General features: G+C 35.0%; 3 protein-coding genes across 3 annotated transcripts; all 3 read left to right on the top strand.

Moving 5' to 3' along the window:
• Positions 1-1,310, top strand: LOC116525306 (olfactory receptor 52A1). Its single transcript, XM_032241105.1, has one exon. The coding sequence runs from the start codon at positions 313-315 to the stop codon at positions 1,249-1,251; it is 939 nt and encodes a 312-aa protein (XP_032096996.1). The 5' UTR covers positions 1-312; the 3' UTR covers positions 1,252-1,310.
• A 10,893-nt stretch (positions 1,311-12,203) lies between these two features.
• LOC116525305 (olfactory receptor 52A5) lies at positions 12,204-13,154 on the top strand. Its single transcript, XM_032241104.1, has one exon. It carries the CDS (start codon positions 12,204-12,206, stop codon positions 13,152-13,154), a length of 951 nt encoding a protein of 316 aa, XP_032096995.1.
• An 8,394-nt stretch (positions 13,155-21,548) lies between these two features.
• Positions 21,549-22,505, top strand: LOC116524982 (olfactory receptor 52A4-like). The gene has a single exon (XM_032240499.1). The coding sequence runs from the start codon at positions 21,549-21,551 to the stop codon at positions 22,503-22,505; it is 957 nt and encodes a 318-aa protein (XP_032096390.1).
• Positions 22,506-22,857: the final 352 nt, after the last annotated feature.

Genomic DNA, 22,857 nt, shown 5'->3' with positions numbered 1-22,857 from the left:
GAAAGAACTGACAGGCCAGAGGTCTAATTCCTAGTCCAGGAGATTTTACTGGTTCTAATGGATTTGGATTGCCATGTACATAACGTCCTATTATGGCATACTGCCTGTGAATGCCTTATCTGAAAACAGTGATATATCTCCAGCAATCCATCTTTTCCTTTCAAAACTGTGAATAAGATGGATGATTATAGAGTTCTATCAAAATCAGACAGACTCAATATAATGACTTTGGATAAAATCAGAAAGCAGAAGAGGAACAGTAACACTGACTGAGAAATTTCTTTTGTTTGCATCAGGAGGTCCAAGGACACTATGTCTGTTTCCAACATCACAGTCTACATGCCCTCTGTGTTGACACTAATAGGGATTCCAGGCCTAGAATCTGTGCAGTGCTGGATTGGGATTCCATTCTGTGCCATTTATCTCATTGCTGTGATTGGAAATTCCTTGCTTCTGATCATTATCAAATCTGAGCATAGTCTCCATGAGCCTATGTACATTTTCTTAGGCATGCTAGGAGCCACAGATATTGCACTTGCTAGCACCATTATGCCCAAGATGCTTGGAATATTCTGGTTTAATGTGCCCGAAATCTATTTTGATTCCTGCTTGCTTCAAATGTGGTTCATCCACACATTTCAGTGTATAGAGTCAGGAATCCTGATGGCCATGGCCCTGGACCGTTATGTGGCCATCTGTTATCCACTAAGACATGCCACCATCTTCACCCACCAGCTTGTCATTCAGATAGGAACTATGATTGTACTCAGGGCTGCTATTCTTGTAGCCCCATGCCTAGTACTGATAAAGTGCCGGTTTCAATTTTATCACACAACAGTCATCTCCCACTCCTACTGTGAGCATATGGCCATTGTGAAATTAGCTGCAGCAAATGTTCAAGTCAACAAAATCTATGGTTTGTTTGTGGCCTTCACTGTTGCAGGGTTTGACCTCACGTTCATCACATTGTCCTACATCCAGATATTTATTACAGTTTTTCGTTTGCCCCAAAAAGAGGCTAGGTTTAAAGCATTCAATACCTGCATTGCTCACATCTGTGTCTTCCTCCAACTCTACCTCCTCTCCTTCTTCTCCTTCTTCACACATAGGTTTGGGTCTCACATTCCCACTTATATTCATATTCTCTTTTCCAGCATTTACTTGCTAGTCCCCCCATTTCTCAATCCACTTGTCTATGGTGTAAAGACCACACAGATTCGCATTCATATGGTAAAAATGTTCTGTTCATAAAATCCACCTTAATTAATGCCTACATGCTTCCTTCTTTTGTAATAGTAACCACATCAAAACAAAACAAAAATGAATATTATTTGAGTTGCTTGGTTTGTGAAATCTGCCAGCATAATAGCTGGTTTTAGATCATCATAGCTCATGAAAGTCATCAGCCAATAGAGTTGTGAATTCTATTTGACTAATGAAAGTGAGAAGTGTGAAAGAGTATAAGTAGTAAATATATATCGTTTATTTTTTTCTCTTTAATTCTTTAACCCCTGGGTTGAGTTATTCCTCTAAGAATATTTCTCCAGGAGGATTTATAAATTATGTGTTTGTCACTGAATTTAAATACACCTAAGGCTCGTCGTTCTGAAATGTCCAGGTACTCAATGAAAATAAGTTGTTGACTCTCATTTTCTCAATCATCCTCAACATAAAAAAAAGGAAGTACATGCTAACTGTGTTTTTGTTAAAGAAAATCTTATGAATATCAAGAGACAACAAAGTCTAAAAATTTAAATACATTTTCAGAGGTATACAGGGAATTACAGGCACAAAAATAAGAACCAGGTATTACATTTTACACATTAATGTTGTTTTTTTTTGTTTTTATTTTTGCTAACCCCAAAATTTACTTCTTTATTAATTCACCAACTTTTATCAAAAACCTACAATATTACAAATATTATACTGGAGAATAGTGACATAATAGTAAATTTGGCACAGTGAATAATTCTCATGTGTTTGTACCTACGTAATTCTGGAAAAGAGAGACTGAAAGGAAGACAGGTGGGGGGTGGGCGGGCAGGGGAAAGAAGAGAGAAATAACAAGTGTACACATGGGATGTGGGGTTCAGAGAGAATGAAGCATTGAAATCTAACTAAAGCAGAGGAGTTGCATTTACTTTATTTTGTTTTTCGGTTAGGTAGTTACCTCCAATTCTTGAGGAATGAAAGATGAGTGGCCAAGGAAGTAAGAACACATCATGCCAGGTAGATAATAGAGCAGATTTAAACTAGATAATGTAGTTTATGGTAACTATAGTTTTTCAATATGGTATGAGTGTAAGGTAGAACTTGGGGAAACAAGGAAAACATGAATATAAAAAATGGCTATTAATGCTGTGCAGAGTTGCTGGACTTTATTCCAAAAGCTATAGTATGCCATTGGAGAGTGTTCACTTGTTTGCTTGCTTTCTACAAGAAAGACACATGTGTGTGTGCATGTGTGTGCACACTCGTGCATGCACACGTGTGCCTGCTTGGACATATGGCAGCATACCACACAGCAAATATAAATAAGTCAAGGCTATTGTGTTAGTGAAGAGGTGGAATATGTTGTCTGAAATTAGCAGCATAAGAATTTATGGCTGGTTAATTGTTCTTGAAAAACCTCAGATCCATTTTTTCAGTTATGAAAAATATTCACATATGTGCAGATGTCCATACTTTGATTTACCAGATTAAAACCACCACAAATATAAGAAATATTGGATTGCTTGTCATACACCCACCTGGTGGATCCTCTGGTTTCAGGGATTAGGATTTAGTAGATATCCATGGCTATTGAGAATGATTATAGGGGATTTCTTAAGGGATCTTTTGAGACTGTTTCAAGTTTCAATAATTACTAGAACTAATTTTATTGGATTATAATAGGGATTGTTTTTCTTAAGTAACATTATTTTCTTAAAAAATAAAACAGCCCCCTGAAGTTCTTTCTTAATATTTTAGCCAGAATTCAGCAAACTTTTACATAAATGGCCAAGTAATATATAGCTTAGGCTTTACGGAAAAAGAGGCAAATTCAAGAATGTCACATAGGCATTAATATAACAAGAAAGAAAAATGTATGTCCACAAATAATTTTCGTGAAATTCAAACTATATTAACAATAATAATAATTACATTGTTTGTCTTTAAAGCAGGTCTACTAATTAAAATAATAGAATTCATTTTTTTTCTTCAGAGTAACAAAGTGTAGCTGAAAGTTAGAGTTTTCCTATTACCAAATTGATTGCAAATGTTCATCTGTAAAAATCGTTCTTAACTAGCGGGCTATAGAGAAACAGGGAGCAGACCTGGTTTGGGATGTTAAACTATTACCAGTTTTAACAGCACCACAGAAATCATGTGCTAATATACAGCCAACATAGAGGCATAATGTGAAACTACAACATATTTGCACCATCTTTGAATTTTTTTTTTTTTTTTTTTTTTTTTTTTGAGACGGAGTTTCGCTCTTGTTACCCAGGCTGGAGTGCAATGGCGCGATCTCGGCTCACCGCAACCTCTGCCTCCTGGGTTCAGGCAATTCTCCTGCCTCAGCCTCCTGAGTAGCTGGGATTACAGGCAGGTGCCACCATGCCCAGCTAATTTTTTGTAGTTTTAGTAGAGACGGTGTTTCACCATGTTGACCAGGATGGTCTCGATCTCTTGACCTCGTGATCCACCCGCCTCGGCCTCCCAAAGTGCTGGGATTACAGGCTTGAGCCAGGGCGCCCGGCCCTGAATTTTAATATCTCATAAAATATGTAGCCCAGAGTTCATATTGTTTAATTACGGTAGTCTTCAAATTTCAGGATCAGTTCCAAGCTTAGACTTACTAATAGAAAACAGAAAAAATAAATGGGCCACTACAAGGAAAAGAGTATAACCTTTTCACACACTTGGATCAGGACAATTATTGAAAAAAATCTTAAACATAAAATTGCTTGAAAGAGAATAATATTTTTTGTAAGGATAATTTCCAAGAAAGATTTCTAGAAATCACAACTTCCAAGAGATTATATCAATTTCAGCAATGACTAAAATAATGTTTGCCTAAATTCTCAAAACACTAGTTATTACTGACATTTTTAACCTTTGACAGTTTGGTAGGTAAAATATGATTCTCTTTATAATTAGCATTTAACAAAGAAATATTTGTGCTGCTATCTTCTTTTCCATTTGTACATTCTTTATGTGAAGGTCTTCATTGTTTCCTTTGTTCATTTTTCTAATTTGTGCCCATTTATTTTCTTCTTGAGTTTAAAATTTGATGAGTAAATATTGAATTATTTCCAAGGGCTTTATTGCTCAAGGATTTACAAGAAAATAATTACTTATATGGAAAGTATTGAGACTAGAATGAATCTTGAAGGTTTGGATTCATCATTTTTAATAAGGAGAGATACAAACATACATACAAACATAATTATATAATTGTGTGTGTGCATATATTTCCTCTGTTCGCCTATAGGAACCAAAAGCAATGAACAAACAGTGGCAATGAATAAACAATCCTTGTTTCAAGATCTTGATTTTCTTAATAACTTTGTTCACAGAAAGAGAGCAGAGCTTTTTGGAAAAATATCTGTTTTTTCGCCTTGAGCTGAAAAAGTATGAAGTCATTTGAAATCATAATGCAGAGATAGACAGTAAGGAAGTACTCAAAGCATGATTGGAACATGTGCAAAGGACCCAAGATCTAGTTGGAAGAAGCTCCTTATGGCAAAATTTAGAAAATTTTGAGCATCAAAAGAAATAATTATTGCAGAGGATTATAGCCCATTGAATAAAATCAGATTCTGTGAATCTGTACAGATAGAAGTAAAGCAATACAAATTTGGGAAAATGGAATGCTCTTCCTTATAGTGTAATGCCAATAAATAAATGAATAGAAAAATTCATAAACAGAATAACAAAACTCATGAGTGAAAGTGTTATGAGGAGAGGATCATTTAAATAGTTTTAATAAATATATCTTTTCACAGAATTCTGTGAATTACAAAGAGAAAAATAGCAACTTACCATGAATCCAGAGTGACATCCCATTAACCATGTGACTGAAACTAACCACATTAACATTAGAACATATCAGCATCATATGATTAATGATATGGTGAAATCTACGGTGTACAACATGATGTTTTGATAAATGTGTACATTGTGGAATGATTAAATAAAGCTATTTACTAGTGACATGTGTATCTCACGTATTTATCTTTTTTGTGGTTGTGAGAACACTTAGCAACCTGCTCTCTCAGCAATTTTCAAGTATATGTAATGAGATATGTTGATTAATTATAGTCACCATGATGTACAATATATCTCTTGAGCTGATTTTCTCCACCTAACTAAACTTTCTTGTCATTTTACCAACATTTCCCCAATCCCCACATCTCCCAAAAGTCTGGTAACCATCACTTTACTATTTGTATTTATGAGTTCGACTTGCAAATTTCATTTTGTAAGGCACAAACTATTTTTTCAACTGTTAAATCAAGTTTAGCCTAAAGCTGCCTGTTTACATATTTTAATTTTGGCCTAAGGGTTTCTCTGTATATTGTGAACTATAACAACCGGAGGTATAAACAGACTGTAGCCTAAACTTGTGCCAATCATTGAGTTTTGGCCAATCAAATGTAGACAACTGCTTGAACCACGCTCAAATAAGGCAAACGCCAACCGGTAATCAATTCAGTTGTTTGGGTACCTCACTTCTCTTTTCTGCTACCTCAGTTTCCTTTTTCTGTCCATAAATGTTCCACCACGTGAGTGGGCTGGAGTCCCAGAGCCTACCCTGGCTCAGTAGGGGTGAGGGGGTGGATAGGGGGGACGGTGGGAGGGGAGATGCCAGATTTGCAAATTGCTCAATTAAACTTTTTTAACTTTAATTCAGGTGAAATTTTTCTTTCGTCACAACCAAGGAAATAAAAGTTATAAATTCTACTTCCCAACGCAAAATTGATATCGATATTATTGTTAGGGAAATTCGAACCAAGAAGAACAGAGAGACCAGGAGACACAAGAGAATCACTTTATTGGAGCTCCCGCTGATGGTAGCCTTACTGCCTGTAATGGCCACCAGCCCCGCACAATGGAAAATACATTGCTTATGTAATTTTTGGCGCAGGAAGACAAGGCAGGAAAAAACGGTTTGAACAAAGACAGTTAGTCATCGACTTAGACAAATTTTACCACCTTCAGAAAACATACACTTTCTCCATGGTTATCTTGTTCCTATGACTTGCAACTGAGGAAGAAAACAGGTTTTGCAGAAATGCGCCTGTAGGCTGTGGGTATAAAGGTATGCTTGGGTGCCTTATCTTGGAAGGAGGAGGCTATGCTGGGTCTGCTTTAGCTAACTGCAGGCAATTTAGGCTGGAGGGGAATAGTTTTCTTGCCCCTCTGCTCTTTATAATTATTTTTGGGGGCCTAGTCTTAAAGCTTATTATTTATTCTAAATTAATTTCTATTCTATTCTAAACTTTATTTTTCCTCCTCATTATGACTGCACCAAAATTTTTGAAAAATACATATCATTGTGTCATAATTTTGACATGACTGGGACAACATGAGGAGAGCTGGTTTGGATATAAGAAAGATTTGTGTCAACATAGTCCATGCATGAGAGGCTCAGAGAGTGACTTTGATTGGGGCCCTAGGTACACTTTTCAAAGTCAACCTCTTTCATGAACCTAATGAGAAATAATTACTTACATAATTGCAATTAAATTGTAAAAATATTTATGTAAGTATCTGTCAGCATTCCTTTACACTGATTAGTTTGAATATTTCGAGATGTTTTCATTTCCCTTTATTGAGTAATTATTTTTCTAAATAAGTGCTGTGATGACATTGTCATCATGGGACACTGACATCTCTTAAGAATTTGTAAAAGGGAGTTCATTTTGGTTTCAAGTCCTAAAGAAATTGAGTCTTTTTGCTTCTGTTTTGGATTTTTAGATACGGAGCCCAATTAGGTAATGAATCTTCTGAGTTCTTAACCATATTCTGCCTCTTGTTTCACTCTTGTCCCAAGTGGTCCTCAAGGCTGGCCAGAGATTTGTGAGGCCCAATCCCAAAGGGGCCTTTTGTAGTACAAAATGCTCAGGGTTCACTGCCTGAAACATCAATTTAAAAAAAAGTTATACTCTATGGCTTCTACTTATATGTCCATTGATATCACTGGTAAGTCTTTGATCTTGAGATTCTGCATTGTATTTGGGAAAATGGCGAATTCAGTCTAAAGAGAACATATATCTCCTGGGATTCAATACGCCAGGATGATACGAATGCAACAGAATCTTAAAATAGTTGAGTATTCAAACTCTAAAATGATGTCTCAGATATCTCATGCTTTTCAGAATATTTATGGATCAGTTGATGAAATGCTGGGCGACAAATTTTAAAGTGTGGTTTACTAATGGGAGGATATCTAGAGAATGATTATCTGGGCTGATAAACAAATGGAAAGCTTACTTGCTAAAAGCCAAGAAAATTTTACATGCCTAGGCTGGGGAAGATCTGACAGAACTGCTCACTGTTGTCATCAAATATGTGAAGTTATTTCATGGGATGAGAAGGAAGAAGTCTTATAGAATAATAGCTGATACCATCAACACATTTTTGTTTATTTCTAAATATTTGAAATGGATTATGTCATTTAATTTTTATAATCACTCTGCGATGTGTCTCTTTCTACTTTACCAATGAGGAAACTGAGGTACTTAGAATATCACAACTGGCTCAACGGCATATAAAGCCAAGCAATAGCAGGTCTAGGAGTTGACCTCTCTTGACTGGCTTCAGGTTCTGTAGAATTCACTGCCATTATCTATGACTGGTGTCTATTATTAAAATGCAGACCTTTATGAGGAATTAAGGGGGAGGCAGTTTGGGGCTTTATATAAAGAAGACCTAGTTGACGCTGGAAGCAGTCCTGCGATGTGGCACACTATCTCAGAAAAAAAAAAAAGAGAGAGTGAGAGAGAGTTTTCTGTCATGGGTGGGTTTCAGACAGAGTTCAACTGGTGAGCTTTAAAGATGATATGAAGAGATGAGATTTTTGATATTATAGATAGTGTGGATTAACTCTAGCAAGGAGTATACATTTATATTCCTAAATCCTTTAGTATTTTTAGATCCTGGGAATTAGCCTGCATCAGAACTGGAGTGGTAGTTATTCAGGGTTTATTCACAGAGCCAAGATGTAAGTTTCTAGAGTGTTTACTTTGGGCCAGGAATTTCAAGGGCTTCAGAAAGCTTTCTTCTTCCTTTAAACATATGCGTATTTGTGCAAACAAAGTTGTTGCCCAGGCTCCCTTTTCTTTTCCAGTGTTGTAATTCTCAATCCAAGAACATTTTTTGCCTCATCTCTCAATTTTACCCTTACAACATGGCAGTGAGTGCTCACAGATTTTGCTTTGTTGTAACTCCTTCACTATTGTCACATTACTTTATAACATCCCATCCGGACTATCACAGATACCTTTCTAACAAGATCTGACTATGCCCTAGCTTTCATTCCCTTAAAGTCATTTGCTTACCTGCTAGCAGATACGAGTTTTAAAAGGCCAAAGGTCTGCCCTACCACCTACAAACTTTAAATTACTTGGCTTAAAATAACAACTTTACATTTGATTATTTCCTTTTACATTTGCCCAACTACTATTTCTGCTTATGAACTAACTTATCTGTAAAATAATTATTGATATGTATTCCCAACATATGTTTCATACTTCTGTGATTTTATACAAACTATTTTGTCTTTAAGGAATGTCCTTCTCTATCTCCTTTATCTGGCCAATATCTACTGAAGAATTATTTCCTTCAATAGCCAGTTTTATTCTGCCCAGTTTGATTAAAGATATATAAATTCATTAATCTTCATTTAATTAAGGGTTTATTTTCCCCTCTAATGTGAAATCTCAGATTATAACCATTAGCAACCAGAGATATGTCCCTCTCCATGCATCCAAGGGACATTTGGCAATGCCCGAAGGCATTTTTTGTTGTTGCTGCAAGGAAGTGCTACTGGCATTCAATGGATAGGAGCCAGAGATGCTGCTAAACCTTTTACAATACAGATGATATCTCCCACCACAAATAATTTATTTGGCTTAAAATGTCAGTCCTGGGATTGAGAAAACCTGCCCTAGAAAAATGAATTAGGGCTAATAGAAGGTGGAAGTGGAGGTGGAAATAGAAATGGAAATGAAAAACTATCCAGAAGAAAGGTCATTATTTTCTTGACATGATCTCTGGGTTTTTTGACTGAAGGCATGATGTTCCATTTTATTTACTTGCTATTTGGTTCACTTGCTTCATCATCTCTTTTTGCTGTCTTTTCTCTACTCAGTATATACTTTGTCAGAGCTTGAATTTGTGTGCTACCTTTCAAGGAGCCTCCAGCTCAGCTATTACTCATGTGGCCCTGTTAAATTAAAGCAATATTTCTGATAAAGGCAATAATATATATTTTTGAGCCAAATCAGAGATTGTTGCCCAGAATATGTGTCAACAAAAAGAGTCAAACTCTGTAAAATATTTGAAGAGATTAATTCTGAGTCAAATATGAGTGACCATGGCCTGACTCAGGAGGTCCTGAGAAACATGTGCCCAATGTAGTCTGGGTGCAGTTTGGGTCTAAACATTTTAAGGAGACATGAGACTTCAATAAAATACATTTAAGAAATCCATTGGTTAGGTCCAGAAATGGGGGCTGGTTCCAGGTTATAGGTATATTTAAAATTTTTCTAATTGGCAATTAGAAAGGAATGCCTGGGTTGTAATAAGAGGTTATAAAGATCAAAGTTTTATCATGCAGATGAAGCCTCTGGGTAGCAACAGGCTTGAGAGAGAACAGATTGTAAATGTTTCTTATTAGACTTAAGGTCTGTGCTGATGTCAATGCTGGAGAGATATAATGAGGCATGCCCGACCCCCACTCCTCTTCATGGCCTCAACCAGGCTTTCAGGTCAAATTTTAGAGTGCCCTGGATCCGGGGAAATTCCATTTAAATGGTTGAAGGGTCATAAACTTTTATTTTTGATTTATATTTGGATGGTATGTTGTTCAAAAAGTGGACATACATCAAACAGGTGGCATATAATAAATGTGTTCTACAATGTGTGTCCTACACCTATGTAGCAAATTAAAGTGATAGGGGAGTAATGCCTACCAGAATCTTAACAAGCTCACTGATGAAAATATTTTGTATATTTTTACATCACCCAGCCTGATGTAATTACACTCTGATATATATTTCTCATAATCCTTATTTATTGAATTATATTTATAAAACTTTAGAGGATACAGATTTGCTTATTTTGTTATTTCTGGGTAAAAACGGCATGAAATTTTGATCCAAGCATATTTACTTATAACAAGAAGTTTTAGGCTTTCATTAATATAATCAACTTATAATGTTAATTTCATAAGTTAAGAATGGTAAAACACTAAAATATTAAAAGATCTTAAATGAGTAAATGATATTTAACACATATTTAATAAATGGTACATGCTGCTTCTTGAAGTCCAAACATTCAGCAAAATGTAGATAACTAATAAATATGAAATAAATAAATGTATCTTTGTTTCTCAATTGCTTCAAACAATATTTGGATCATAGCGGATACTTAATAAATCTTTGTTATTAAAAATCATTAAATAATAAACATCTGATTTGTTTCTTGGATAAGTTTATTGAAAGAAAGAGATATTTCTGCAATTACCAGAGATAAGTTATACGTTCTCTTTAGTGTCCCAGAAACAATCTAAGTGTATTAGGGGAAAAAGAAAAACAATTAAACAAATAGACAATTGAAAGGTGATGAGGCCAGTGGGATGGTGAGATGTTTTTGTTGTTGTTGGCCCCTCTACTATCTTTATCTATTTCACAGTCTACTTACTAGATTTCAGAAAGCCAGTTTTGCAATTACTAAAAGAAAATACAGGTAATATGTAAATTATTCAATATTTTACATTTTTTTGTGGTGGAAATATTTTCTTGAAGCAGAGATTAATTCAGACAATAAAAAGCCCTTTAAGTTTGGATGAAGAAAAGGCAAAGCCACTTTAAACTGAAACTTGTCCCCTGGTAATAACAGAGATAGGAGGCTCTGGAAGCCTAGAGTGTTACATGTTGGCATTACCAGTGAAGGATAGAGACAGAAAAGAGGATAGAAATAGTCCTGTGAAAAATAATGTGGCAAAGAAATTCTTCACCTCTACAGAAATCATTGCATTTGAGTGGATAGAAGATATGTAGATATAAAAAGCTTTATGTAAATAAAAAGAAGTAACATTTCTTAGAGAGTTTCATGTAATTTCAAGTTGTTAACAAGAGATGATGGTTCAGGCTTATAGAGATAACAATGCCTATTTCCAGGTAATAAAAAATTAGAGGGCATATGTTGGCACTTGATACTAAATGCAAGAGATGTGCACATGGCAGAGCATGGTAGAAGAGAACAAGCTTTGATAGGAATTGCTGAAGTGAAGATCCACAAATCAAAAACAAGGAATTAATTTTGTTAGCTAATACACAGGACACGGTATAAGATATATGATTGGGTTTTGAGAAGACATTGAAAGTTTGAAAAATTAGGTTGAAAGAATTTTGACAGTCTATATGAGAAGAATCAGGCTATGAAAAAACTAACCTGAAAAAAAAAAAAACAACAGCCAGTGAATTGCAAAACTAAAAGACATTTCAGTCAAACTTGTCTTTTGATTATGATCAGAATGGTCTACCAGCACTGTGGATCTTTTCTTTATGGCTAATATAGATGAAGTCTAGTTTTAAAGTTCTTTGCTCTGCATTAAATATATTTTTTTTATAATTTCAATTGTTAGGTCACAGAGAAAGCACATATGATGAGTAGCAAATATAAAATACTGTTGATCTAGTAGTCATAAATAAGAAAAAAGCCATTTAATCCATTTAAATTTACCCACTGAAAATGATTAAGGCATGGAGAAACAGAACCTGGTGTTTATCTTTCAGTGACTTTGAAAATGGGACAGAAAATAGAGAAGATTAATTAGAATAGAAAATATAACATGATACACTCCTAATATAACTAAAATATCTTTTCCTAAAATAAATTAACATATTTTTTATTTTTAATTCACCAAGGCTCAACAGAGAATAGAAGATGAAACAGCAAATCTACTACTTGATTCTGCTGAACGAATCATGCTGACATTCAATGGCTCAGCCTTCATGCCGTCTGCATTTGCACTAATTGGGATTCCTGGTCTGGAGTCAGTGCAGTGTTGGATTGGGATTCCCTTCTCTGCCATGTACCTTATCGGTGTGCTTGGAAATTCTCTAATTTTAGTTATAATCAAATATGAAAGCAGCCTCCATATACCTATGTACATTTTTTTGGCCATGTTGGCAGCAACAGACATTGCACTTAGTACATGTATTCTTCCCAAAATGTTAGGCATCTTCTGGTTTCATTTGCCAGAGATATCTTTTGATGCCTGTCTTCTGCAAATGTGGCTTATTCACTCATTCCAGGCAATTGAATCAGGTATCCTTCTGGCAATGGCCCTAGATCGCTATGTGGCCATTTGTAACCCCTTGAGACATGCCACCATCTTTTCCCAGCAGTTCTTAACTCATATTGGACTTGGGGTGACACTCAGGGCTGCCATTCTTATAATACCTTCCATAGGGCTCATCAAATGCTGTCTTAAATACTACAGAACTACAGTCGTCTCTCATTCTTATTGTGAGCACATGGCCATTGTGAAGCTGGCTGCTGAAGATATCCGAGTCAACAAGATATATGGCCTATTTGTTGCTTTTGCAATCCTAGGGTTTGACATAATCTTTATCACCTTGTCCTATGTCCAAATTTTTATCACTGTCTTTCAACTGCCCCAGAAGGAGGCACGATTCAAAGCCTTCAGTACATGCATTGCACACATTTGTGTCTTCCTACAGTTCTACCTTCTTGCCTTCTTCTCTTTCTTTACACACAGGTTTGGTTCACACATACCACCATATGTTCATATCCTCTTGTCAAATCTTTACCTGTTAGTCCCACCTTTTCTCAACCCTATTGTCTATGGAGTGAAGACCAAGCAAATTCGTGACCATGTTCTGAGGGTGTTTTTCTTCAAAAAAGTAACTTGATCATTAGTGACTCTTATAGAGATTCAGGATTGGTTCTAAGTAAAAACCTAAATGTAATGAAAGTCACAGATAAGAGTCTCAAACCACCAGCTCAACACATATCTGTAATTCTAGCTATGCCTCACTTTTTAATAATTGCATTGAATCTATATTTTGATAAATTCGGAATCATTTATCTACTTTTTCTCAAATGATTATCAATATAAAAAATATAAAATCAGTAATACTAATATCTGCAACATAAAACTTATGTAATGCAATGAATGACCATAAACATTGAGGAATTTACACAAGAGAAAATGCAAAAAAAAATTGAAAAATATTAGGAATATTCACAAATATTACTTTTAGGAAAATAAAATCAGTGATCTGGACTTAAATGTCCTTCGGGAACCACACAGTTTTAAAGATTTTTACCTAATTTGAGTTTTACTCAAATTTGTAAGTTTGTTTTGTAATTGAACATAGAGACACATTCTGTTACTCACTGAAAGCATCTTGAGTACAAAAACTGTATCTAACTACCCTTCATCAGCAATACAGAGGACAATCCTTGAGATTTCTTAGAATATAAGTAAAAATGACATTGAATAATGAACAAAATAAACATTTTCTTTCTGTCAATTAATAGTATTCAAAAGCAACACATTTGGAGGATCTAAGGTAATATTCAATCTTATCCTACAGAAAACCTGCATGGTAGAGATTCTATTCCAATATTATCAGGGTAAAATAAAGGTGAAGACTTGAAATAATCAGTAGGCAAACCTGAAATAATATATTAACTAAACACAGAACTGGTACATAAGAAACCGCCTCCTGAATAGAGGCTTTAATAAAGACTTAGAACCAAACAAATGATTTTTATTTTTTTTAAGACTCAAGTTGACAGAGTCATCTGAATCACTAATTTTGAAAAGATGCATGGCCAAAGAAAGAAATAATACAGTAAAACATTCCAATGTAAAAAATCATATCATTCAAGAGGCAAACAGATGCATATAATTTTGGGGAAAATCTTGTTAATAATGTAGAAATAACTTTGAGGGATAATGTTTGTTTTTAAAATAAAGTTTGTCTAAACATTAACAATACTTAGAAGAAATAAAAAATACAATGACAAAAGGTAAAACAGCATGTTAGCTGATAAGCAGACATATTAAAAATTGTTGAATTAGATAAGCAAAGCTTAATAATTAAAGTAATCATTTTAATTCCACATTAGAGCATTAAATATTTCATTAGTTGTGGCATCAATAATGTAGAATGTATAATTAATGAGGAGTCATTCTCCCAAAAGAAAAAAATTTACAAATATATGAATTCTTTAAGAAAAATTAGTATACATGAAGGATAAAGAATGAAGATAGTATGTGATATTCCTAAATCGGAAACCAAAACAAACAGAATATGATGACAACTATAGATTAATCATGAGTGAATGAAAAAAATGCATTTCAAAGTATGTGGTATAAAAATGCACCAAATTATTTAAATGAAAAGAGACAAAACATCTATGTTGGAAAAAATCAACTGAAAATAAAAATTTCAACATAGGTGTATCAGAAAAAAACCACATTGTATATCCTAATCAGTACATGGTTTTATCCATTCTCCAGAGTATGAGGAAAAGCAAACAACAAAGATCTTTAAAATGCACATCACATAAAGGAAAAAAATTAAATGAATTTATGTCATAATTAGACTGGATTGGCATTTCAAGCCATTTAAACCTGTAATTAATAAAAAGGCCAATTACAGCTCATAATAATATTACTAGTTTCTATAACAATGTTGACCCTGTCCAGTGTTATCTGCTAAAGGAACCCCAGCCAGTCTGCTGAACTGTTCACATGGAATACAGCACCTGGTCTGCTGATTTCAGATAGGTCCCAGTCAGCACACAGATCTCTGTGGCTTCTTAGTTGCCTTTTGGTCTTCTTTCCAGGTCAAATTTGTTCCATGCTGAAGATATGGGATCATATTGCCTTTTATAATGTATAAAAAAGACTTGGCCTCAAAATAAAGTTGTGCACATAGTTTCTGAGAATCTGCATCAGGTATAGGATATTGGTTATCTCTGGAAGGAGGGCGGGAAATATAGTGGAAGTGCAGAAGAAAGTGTGATTCAATTGTATTGAACTTTCCCTCAATAAACTGTGATGGGTTACATGGAATTTTTTAGTTATTATGCCATATATGTATTTTTTAATTGTATAATATATTTGGCAAAAAATGATAAGTGAATATATCCCTGATGTAGTACTTGGAAGACAACTCAGTTTAACAGAAGATAAGCAGGTTTTCTAAATCACAGTAAAAATATCTCCTAATGTATTTTAGTTTCTTTAGCAAATATTTATTATTTCATTCTTTAAGAACTATGATTAGAATTTAGGATAAGGCAATGTTCATGAAGGCAATGACCATAAAGGTACAGCTCCGTTTCTTACATTCAAGTGTATATTCTATGTGTAAATATGATCTTTGTCGAATTTTTAAAACTTCATTATTGTCTTGTTTTTTCAGCTACAAAGAGAGCTATGTTAAATTTTCCTACCCTGTAGATTTTTATTTTTTCCTTTGGGGATTGATCAATATTTTCTTTTCTTTTCTTTTCCTTTTTTAAACTTTATTTTTGGTTCAGGTGGTATGTGTGTAGGTTTTTTACACGGGAAATTGCGTATCATTGGAATTTGATGTACAAATGATTTCATCACCCAGATAGTGAATGTAATATCCAATAAGTAGTTTTTCAACCCTCACCCTTTTCCCATCCTCTGACCACAAGTAGACACTGATGTCTATTGTTGCCTTCTTTGTGGCCATGTGTACTCAAAGTTTATCTTCCACTTATAAATGAGAACATGTGTTATTTTGTTTTCTGTTCCTGCATTACTTCACTTAGAATTATGGCCTCCAGCTCCATCTACGTTGCTGCAAAGGATATGGTCCCTTTCTTTTTTTATGCCTGCATAGTATTCCACGGTGTACATGTACTACATTTCTTTTTTAATGGAGTCCACTATTGATGGGCATCTAGATTGATTTCATATCATCACTATTGTTAATATCATTGTGATGTACATACAAGTATATGCGTCTTTTCAGTAGAATAATTTATATTCCTTTAGGTATATATCCAATGATGGGCTTGCTGGGTTGAATGGTAGTTGTGTTTCAAGTTCTTTGAGAAATCTCCAACCTGCTTTCTACATTGGCTAAACTAATTTACATTCTCACCGGCAGTGGGTAAGCATCCTTTTTTCCTCTACAACCTCACCAGCACCTGTTACTTTTTGACCTTTTAATATTAACCATTCAGACTGCTGTGAGATAGTACTTCATTGTGGTTTTGATTAGTGTTTCCCTAATGATTAGTGATGAGCATTTTTTCATAGGCTTGATGGCCCCATGTATGTCTTTTTTTGAGAAATAGCTGTTCATGTTCTTTGCCTATATTTTAATTGAGTTGTTTTTTGCTTGTCAATTTGTTTAAGTTCCTTATAGATTCTGGATATTATTATACCTGTTTGGATGCATATTTTGCAAATGTTTTCGCCTATTCTGTAGCTTTTCTACTTACCCTGTTGATGGTTTTTCTTGTGGTGCAGAAGCTTTTTAATATAGTTATGTCTATTTTTGTTTTTGCTGCAATTGCCTTTTGAGCTTTCATCATGAAATCTTTGCCAAGGTCTAGGTCCAGATAGTATTTCCTAGATTTGAGGTCTTACATTTAAGACTTTAATTCATCTTGAGTTGATTTTTATATATGGTAAAGGATATCCTATTCAATAAATGGTGCTGGGATAACTGACTAGCCATATGCAATCTTCTGTAACAGATACAGAGGATTGCATATGGCTAGTCAGTTATCCCAGCACAATTTACTGAATAGAACATCCTTTACCAATTACTCATATTGTCAAGTTTATCAAAGATCAGATGGTTGTAGGAATGCAGCTTTATTTCTGAATTCTCTAACCTGTTCCATTGGTCAATGATTCTAATTCTGTACCAGTATTAGGTTTCTGTAATCTTCCAGTATAGTTTGAAGTCATGTGGTGTGACTCCACAACTTTGTTCTTTTGCTTGAGATTGTTTTGGCTATGCAGTCTCTTTTTGAGTTCCATATGAATTTTAGAATTTTTTTCTAATTATTTGAAAAACGTCATTGGTAATTTGATAGGAATAACATTGAATCTGTAAACTACTTTGGGAAATATGGCAATTTCACAATATTGACTCTTTCTATCCATGATCATGAAATGTTTTATTTGTTTCTGTCATCTCTGATGTCTTTGAGCAGTATTTCTTAATTCTAATTGTAGATATCTTTCACCTCCCTTGTTAGCTGTATTTCTAGGTATTGGAATTGCATTCTTTATTGGGCTCTCACCTTGGATGTTGTTGATGTGTAGAAATTCTACTCATTTTTGTATACACTTATTTTGTATTCTGAAATTTTATTTAAGCTGTTTAGTAGTTCTAGGAGCTTGTGACCAGAGATTATGGGGTTTTCTAGGTAGAGAATCATATTGTGGGTGAAGAGAGATAGTTTGACTTCCCCTCTTCTTATTTTGATCTCTTTTGTTTCTTGTTTCTTTTCATTGCTGGATTGCTCTGGCTGGCACTTCCAATGCTTTGTTGAATAGGAGTGGTGAAAGTGGGCATCCTTGTCTTATTCCAGTTCTCAAAGGGAATGCTTCCAGCTTTTGCCTGTTTAGTATGATGGTGGGTGTAGGTTTTTAATAGACAGCTTTTATTATTTTGAGGTATGTTCCTTTAATGCCTAGTTTTTTGAAGACTTTTAACATGAGGAGATGTGGAATTTATGAAAATACTTTTCTGTACCTATAGAGATAATCATGTGTTTTTCTTATAGTTCTGACTATGTGATAAATTACATTTATTGTTATGTGTATGTTGAACCAGGCTTGCATCTCAGGAATGAAACGTATTTGATCTTGGTGGATTAGCTTTTTGATGTGCTGCTGGATTTGGTTTGCAGGATCTTGTTGAGGACTTTTGCCTCTATGTTCATTAGAGATATAGGCCTGAAGCTTTCTTTTTTTCTCTGTGTCTCTCCCAGGTTTAAGTATCAGAATGAATCTAACCTCATAGAATGAATTAGTGATTATTCTCTCCTCCTCAATTTTTTGGAATCATTTTAGTAGGATGAGTACTAGCTCTTTTTTATACTTCTTTGTAGAGTTTGGCTGTTAATCTATCTGGTCCAGGGCTTTTACTGGTCAGTAGGTTTTTTATTAGTGATTCAATTTTGGAACTTGTTATTGGTCTGCTTAGAATTTAATTTCTTCCTGGCTCAATATTGAGAGCTTGTATGTTTCCAGGAATTAATCCCTTTCATTTAGGTTGACTAGTTTGTGTTTTTCTGCATCAATTTATTTTACATAAGAAAACAAACTTAAAGTGAAAACATGTATGTATTTTAAATTAAACTCTGTATTAAAGATATTTAAGAGTAGGGAACTTCTTGGGATCGAGATTGTTTAAAAAAAAAGTCTATGATATACTTTTCTAGGAAGGACTGTCTTCCTAATTTTCTGTCTTTTAAAATAGGACCAAAATCATCTGTGCATAATTGATTTTCTTCCCTTTCTCTTAGCAAGTCTTACTCCTTACAGGGATTACTGTACTCTAAACCCTGTTCTGCCTACCACTTCCAAACACACACCTTCTTCCTTGGATCACTGAAATGCCTTCTGGAAGCCCTTTGATTGCCAAGAGTAGATCTAAGATACAATATTTGTTTTGTTTTCAACTCCCTTTCCTTACCAAGCATACAATAAGGCCGTCCAATTTGTTCAGAAATGAAATGGAATCTCAATCGATGAATTGCCTTATTTTAGTGACCCTTTTCTCTGTCACATAGGTGAGAACAATATAAACTCTATCTCTGCTGCTCTGAGAGACAGGAACATGTTTTACTAACAGAAGATGCTTCAACGCTGCCATCTCCTGGCCATATGCCAGGCCCCCAGGGGATTGAGCAAGAAGATAGCCCTTAGAAATGGCATCTATTCCTCTGGATTTAAACTTCCATCATTGCCCCAGGGAAACAACAATATCTCTCAGGATTAGAGAGAGGCTAATGACACTTTGGTAATCAGGAAAAATTATGTTACAAGCCACAAATATTCCATAGCTGGGACCAGCAAAGAGCAATCTTCCTCTGTGCCAGCCACTTCTCACGGCTACTTCTGGATATTGAGTAAGTTAGAGTTAGGAATATGTACAGTTCAAGTGAAGGTAAATAGTACATCTTGAAGTACACATACAGTTAATGAATGTAGGCTCCAGAAAAAATCCAAATCATAAACATGAAGAGTGTAAGTATATTTTTGTTAGAGTCTGACTTTGAAATTCTATGAACTACAATTAAAGAATAATAATGATAAATTGAAGAATCTGCTTTGGAAGACTGAGATGTTAAGGGCAGTTAGGATCCCACTATTGGAGAATTAATTTAGATCCACAGATGTTTTACTTGAAAAAGAGAAGGATCATGAGTGTGTAGGGAAGTTCAAACTATCCCTCTGAATGTTCCAGTCTATGTCTGTTAAAATGAATTGACAGAAGACATCGAATTTTTATCAACATGCATAAGCATAGAGAAATTTAAGAATGATTACCTAACAACTCAATTAAGTACAGGTGCTTATATATCCTTCTTTATAGAGGAGAGGAGAGATTGAATGGAACCTTAGAAGATACAATAGTTTGAGATGAAGTTCATCCGGGCTCCAGGTGTGGTGTTTAATTTTCAGTGTCTTCCTCTGTAATATGAGTTTTAATTTTTGCTGGTTAATGAATTTCAGGGAAAGGTTTGAAGGCAATTGTGTTCCTCTTTAGGTGTCTAGTTTCTAGGCAAATAAGGTAACTTCAGAGAATAAACTCATCCCATGCTTTGGGAAAGACAAATAAGTGAAAGATAGGAAAGCTTGGGGGATGTCAGAGAAACCCTGAGGTTGCTTCTTTAGTTCACAGTGTTAAAGTGCTATATGTAGGGATATTGGTTTTCTGGGCTCTAACAATATAATGATCTCCAAAACATTCCAGAGTTTAAATCTGTGATTATTATGGTGACTGGGAGCCAGGAAAGAACATAGAATAGTATTTGGATGTGATGAGTTGCATTATGGAGAAATATTAGAAATGCTTAGCACACCACTTATAAAACTTATAGATCACCTTGATTAAGACCTAGACAATTAATCACTTGCATAACCTCTCTGAACTCACATAAAAGAAAAAAAAAATTGATGCATAATATTATATTATCAGCCCTGCAATCAAACCATAGTTATTTGCTGGTATATGGTTACTAGAAATTGTTAAGTGTCCCAGCCACAGCCTTTATATTGCAATCAGAATTTTGTTTTGGCTGCTTCCCAAGGCATTTCCACCTCAACTTGTTTTTCAGTTATTTCCCGTGGAATTTCTTGGAAAATTCTCAAATAGTCTCATCCCATCATATTTTTCTTGTGTCAAATTTCCCAGAAGATAAAAAAAAAATACAGCTTTCTGTTTTCCTTCAGCAGTAAGTATCCTGATTTCTATATAAGGGTTATATCTGTTAACACTGCCTCCATATGGAGATCCAGGCTTCCAAACTCACTTACTTAACCTGACTTCTAACTACTTCAACATCTTCTTCATGGTTCCCCTGCTGAAACAACCTGAGGTCCCTCTTCTCCTAAACCAGGTACTCTTAAATCTCCTTAATTTTAAATTTATATATACATATAGATAGTTTAAATCTGTCTTTACCCTCCAATGTGTGAAAAAAATCCTGGTGTGAGAGGTTTAGGGTGCCTATATGAACTCAAGAATTTGTGTATATGACTTGTCTCCTGTATCAAAATTGGTATGGTAATACACCAAAATTATGTGACTGCCACTGTCTACTGAATGGAGTCTGAACTTGCAGCAGTGTCATATTTGAGAACCTGTGGCTAAAGCTAGAATAAATGTTTCTATTTCTCTGTCTAAAATATAATTCTAACTATACATATTTATATTTCTGCTTTCCATGAACAGGTTGGAAGATGAAAGAGAAAATGGAGTTGGGGAAGAAGGAAAGCACCACTAAGCAGGTTGATTATATTGGTCTCTTCACAGATCTGATGTCCAAAAGTCTTCACACTGAGTGTGGGTGGATGATTTGCTAAAGTGCATACTGGTGAACCTTTCCGTGGGTCTCTATATTGGCATTTTTTCATTTTTTTAAAAAAGATAAATAAGCTGATGGAGTTGAGTCTCCTAAGTTCTGCTATTCAATAACTTTGTGATTGGATAAGCATAAAATGTATAAAAGTACAGAGAATTACAGCTTGGCAAACTTTCTTCCCTTTCTAAGAAGACCCCTGAATGGCCCTGCCTATTACAAATGGTACCTTGTTCATGCCCCTTATACTGACATTTATTGGGATCCCTGGTTTGGAATCTGTACAGTGCTGGATTGGGATTCCACTCTGTGCTATGTACATCATTGCTTTGATTGGAAATTCTCTAATTTTGATCATCATCAACTCTGAGCCAAGCCTCCGTGAGCCCATGTATATCTTCCTGGCCATGTTAGGAGCCACAGACATTTTACTTAGCACCAGCATTGTGCCCAAGATGCTTGGTATTTTTTGGTTTCATTTGCCAGAGATATATTTTGATGCTTGCCTCTTTCAGATGTGGCTCATCCACACATTTCAAGGTATTGAATCAGGAGCCCTGCTAGCCATGGCTCTGGACCGCTATGTAGCAATCTGTTATCCTCTGAGGCATGCTATGGTATTCACTCAACAACTAGTCACATATATTGCAGTTGGAGTGACATTGCGACCTGCCATTCTGGTTATTCCATGCCTATTGCTTATAAAATGTCGTCTGAAACTTTACCGAACCAAGTTAATATCCCACACTTACTGTGAACACATGGCCCTTGTGAAGCTTGCCACGGAAGATGTTTACATTAATAAGTTCTATGGTATCCTTGGAGCTTTTATTGTTGGTGGGCTTGACTTCACTTTTATCACCCTCTCCTATATTCAAATATTTATCACTGTCTTTCGCTTGCCCCTGAAAGAGGCACGACATAAGGCATTTAATACATGTATTCCCCACATATGTGTCTTCTTCCAATTCTATCTTCTTGCCTTTTTTTCATTTTTTAGTCACAGATTTGAATCTTATATCCCATCGTATGTACACATCACCTTATCCAGTCTTTACCTTCTGGTCCCACCGTTCCTCAACCCCTTTATCTATGGGGTAAAGACCAAGCACATTAGGGATAAGGTGGTAAAAATGCTCTGCTTCAAAGACAAGACTTGAAATATGATTGAAATTATTTCTTCATGAATATAATGGTTCATCTATTATTAGACCTACGAGTTCCAGTCAATGGTTTGGGGTATCATGATTGATGAATAAATTAATGTGTCTGTACACACACACACACACACACACACACATTTTCTGGATACATTTATGGAAATGAAATTGCAGTATAAAAAGTTTGTTATATTAATTTTTTGGTAAGTATTGTCATTTCATTTTAGAAAATTTCAGTAGCTTAAACTTCCATAAGCAAAATTCAAGTACGTGTTTCCCCATGTTATATTATTAAAATTTAACCCAAAAATATAAAAAATACATGAGTCCCCAGTTTAATTACTTAAAGTCA

This window comes from Sapajus apella, unplaced genomic scaffold, assembly GCF_009761245.1.
Source record: "Sapajus apella isolate SASKATOON/1434 unplaced genomic scaffold, GSC_monkey_1.0 scaffold47, whole genome shotgun sequence".
NCBI lineage: Eukaryota > Metazoa > Chordata > Mammalia > Primates > Cebidae > Sapajus > Sapajus apella.
This window is presented reverse-complemented; position numbering and strand designations above follow the sequence as displayed.

Bases quoted from the DNA above. Each gene is read 5' to 3' on its own strand.
- LOC116525306 (XM_032241105.1), top strand. From the start codon at position 313: ATGTCTGTTTCCAACATCACAGTCTACATGCCCTCTGTGTTGACACTA.
- LOC116525305 (XM_032241104.1), top strand. From the start codon at position 12,204: ATGCTGACATTCAATGGCTCAGCCTTCATGCCGTCTGCATTTGCACTA.
- LOC116524982 (XM_032240499.1), top strand. From the start codon at position 21,549: ATGGCCCTGCCTATTACAAATGGTACCTTGTTCATGCCCCTTATACTG.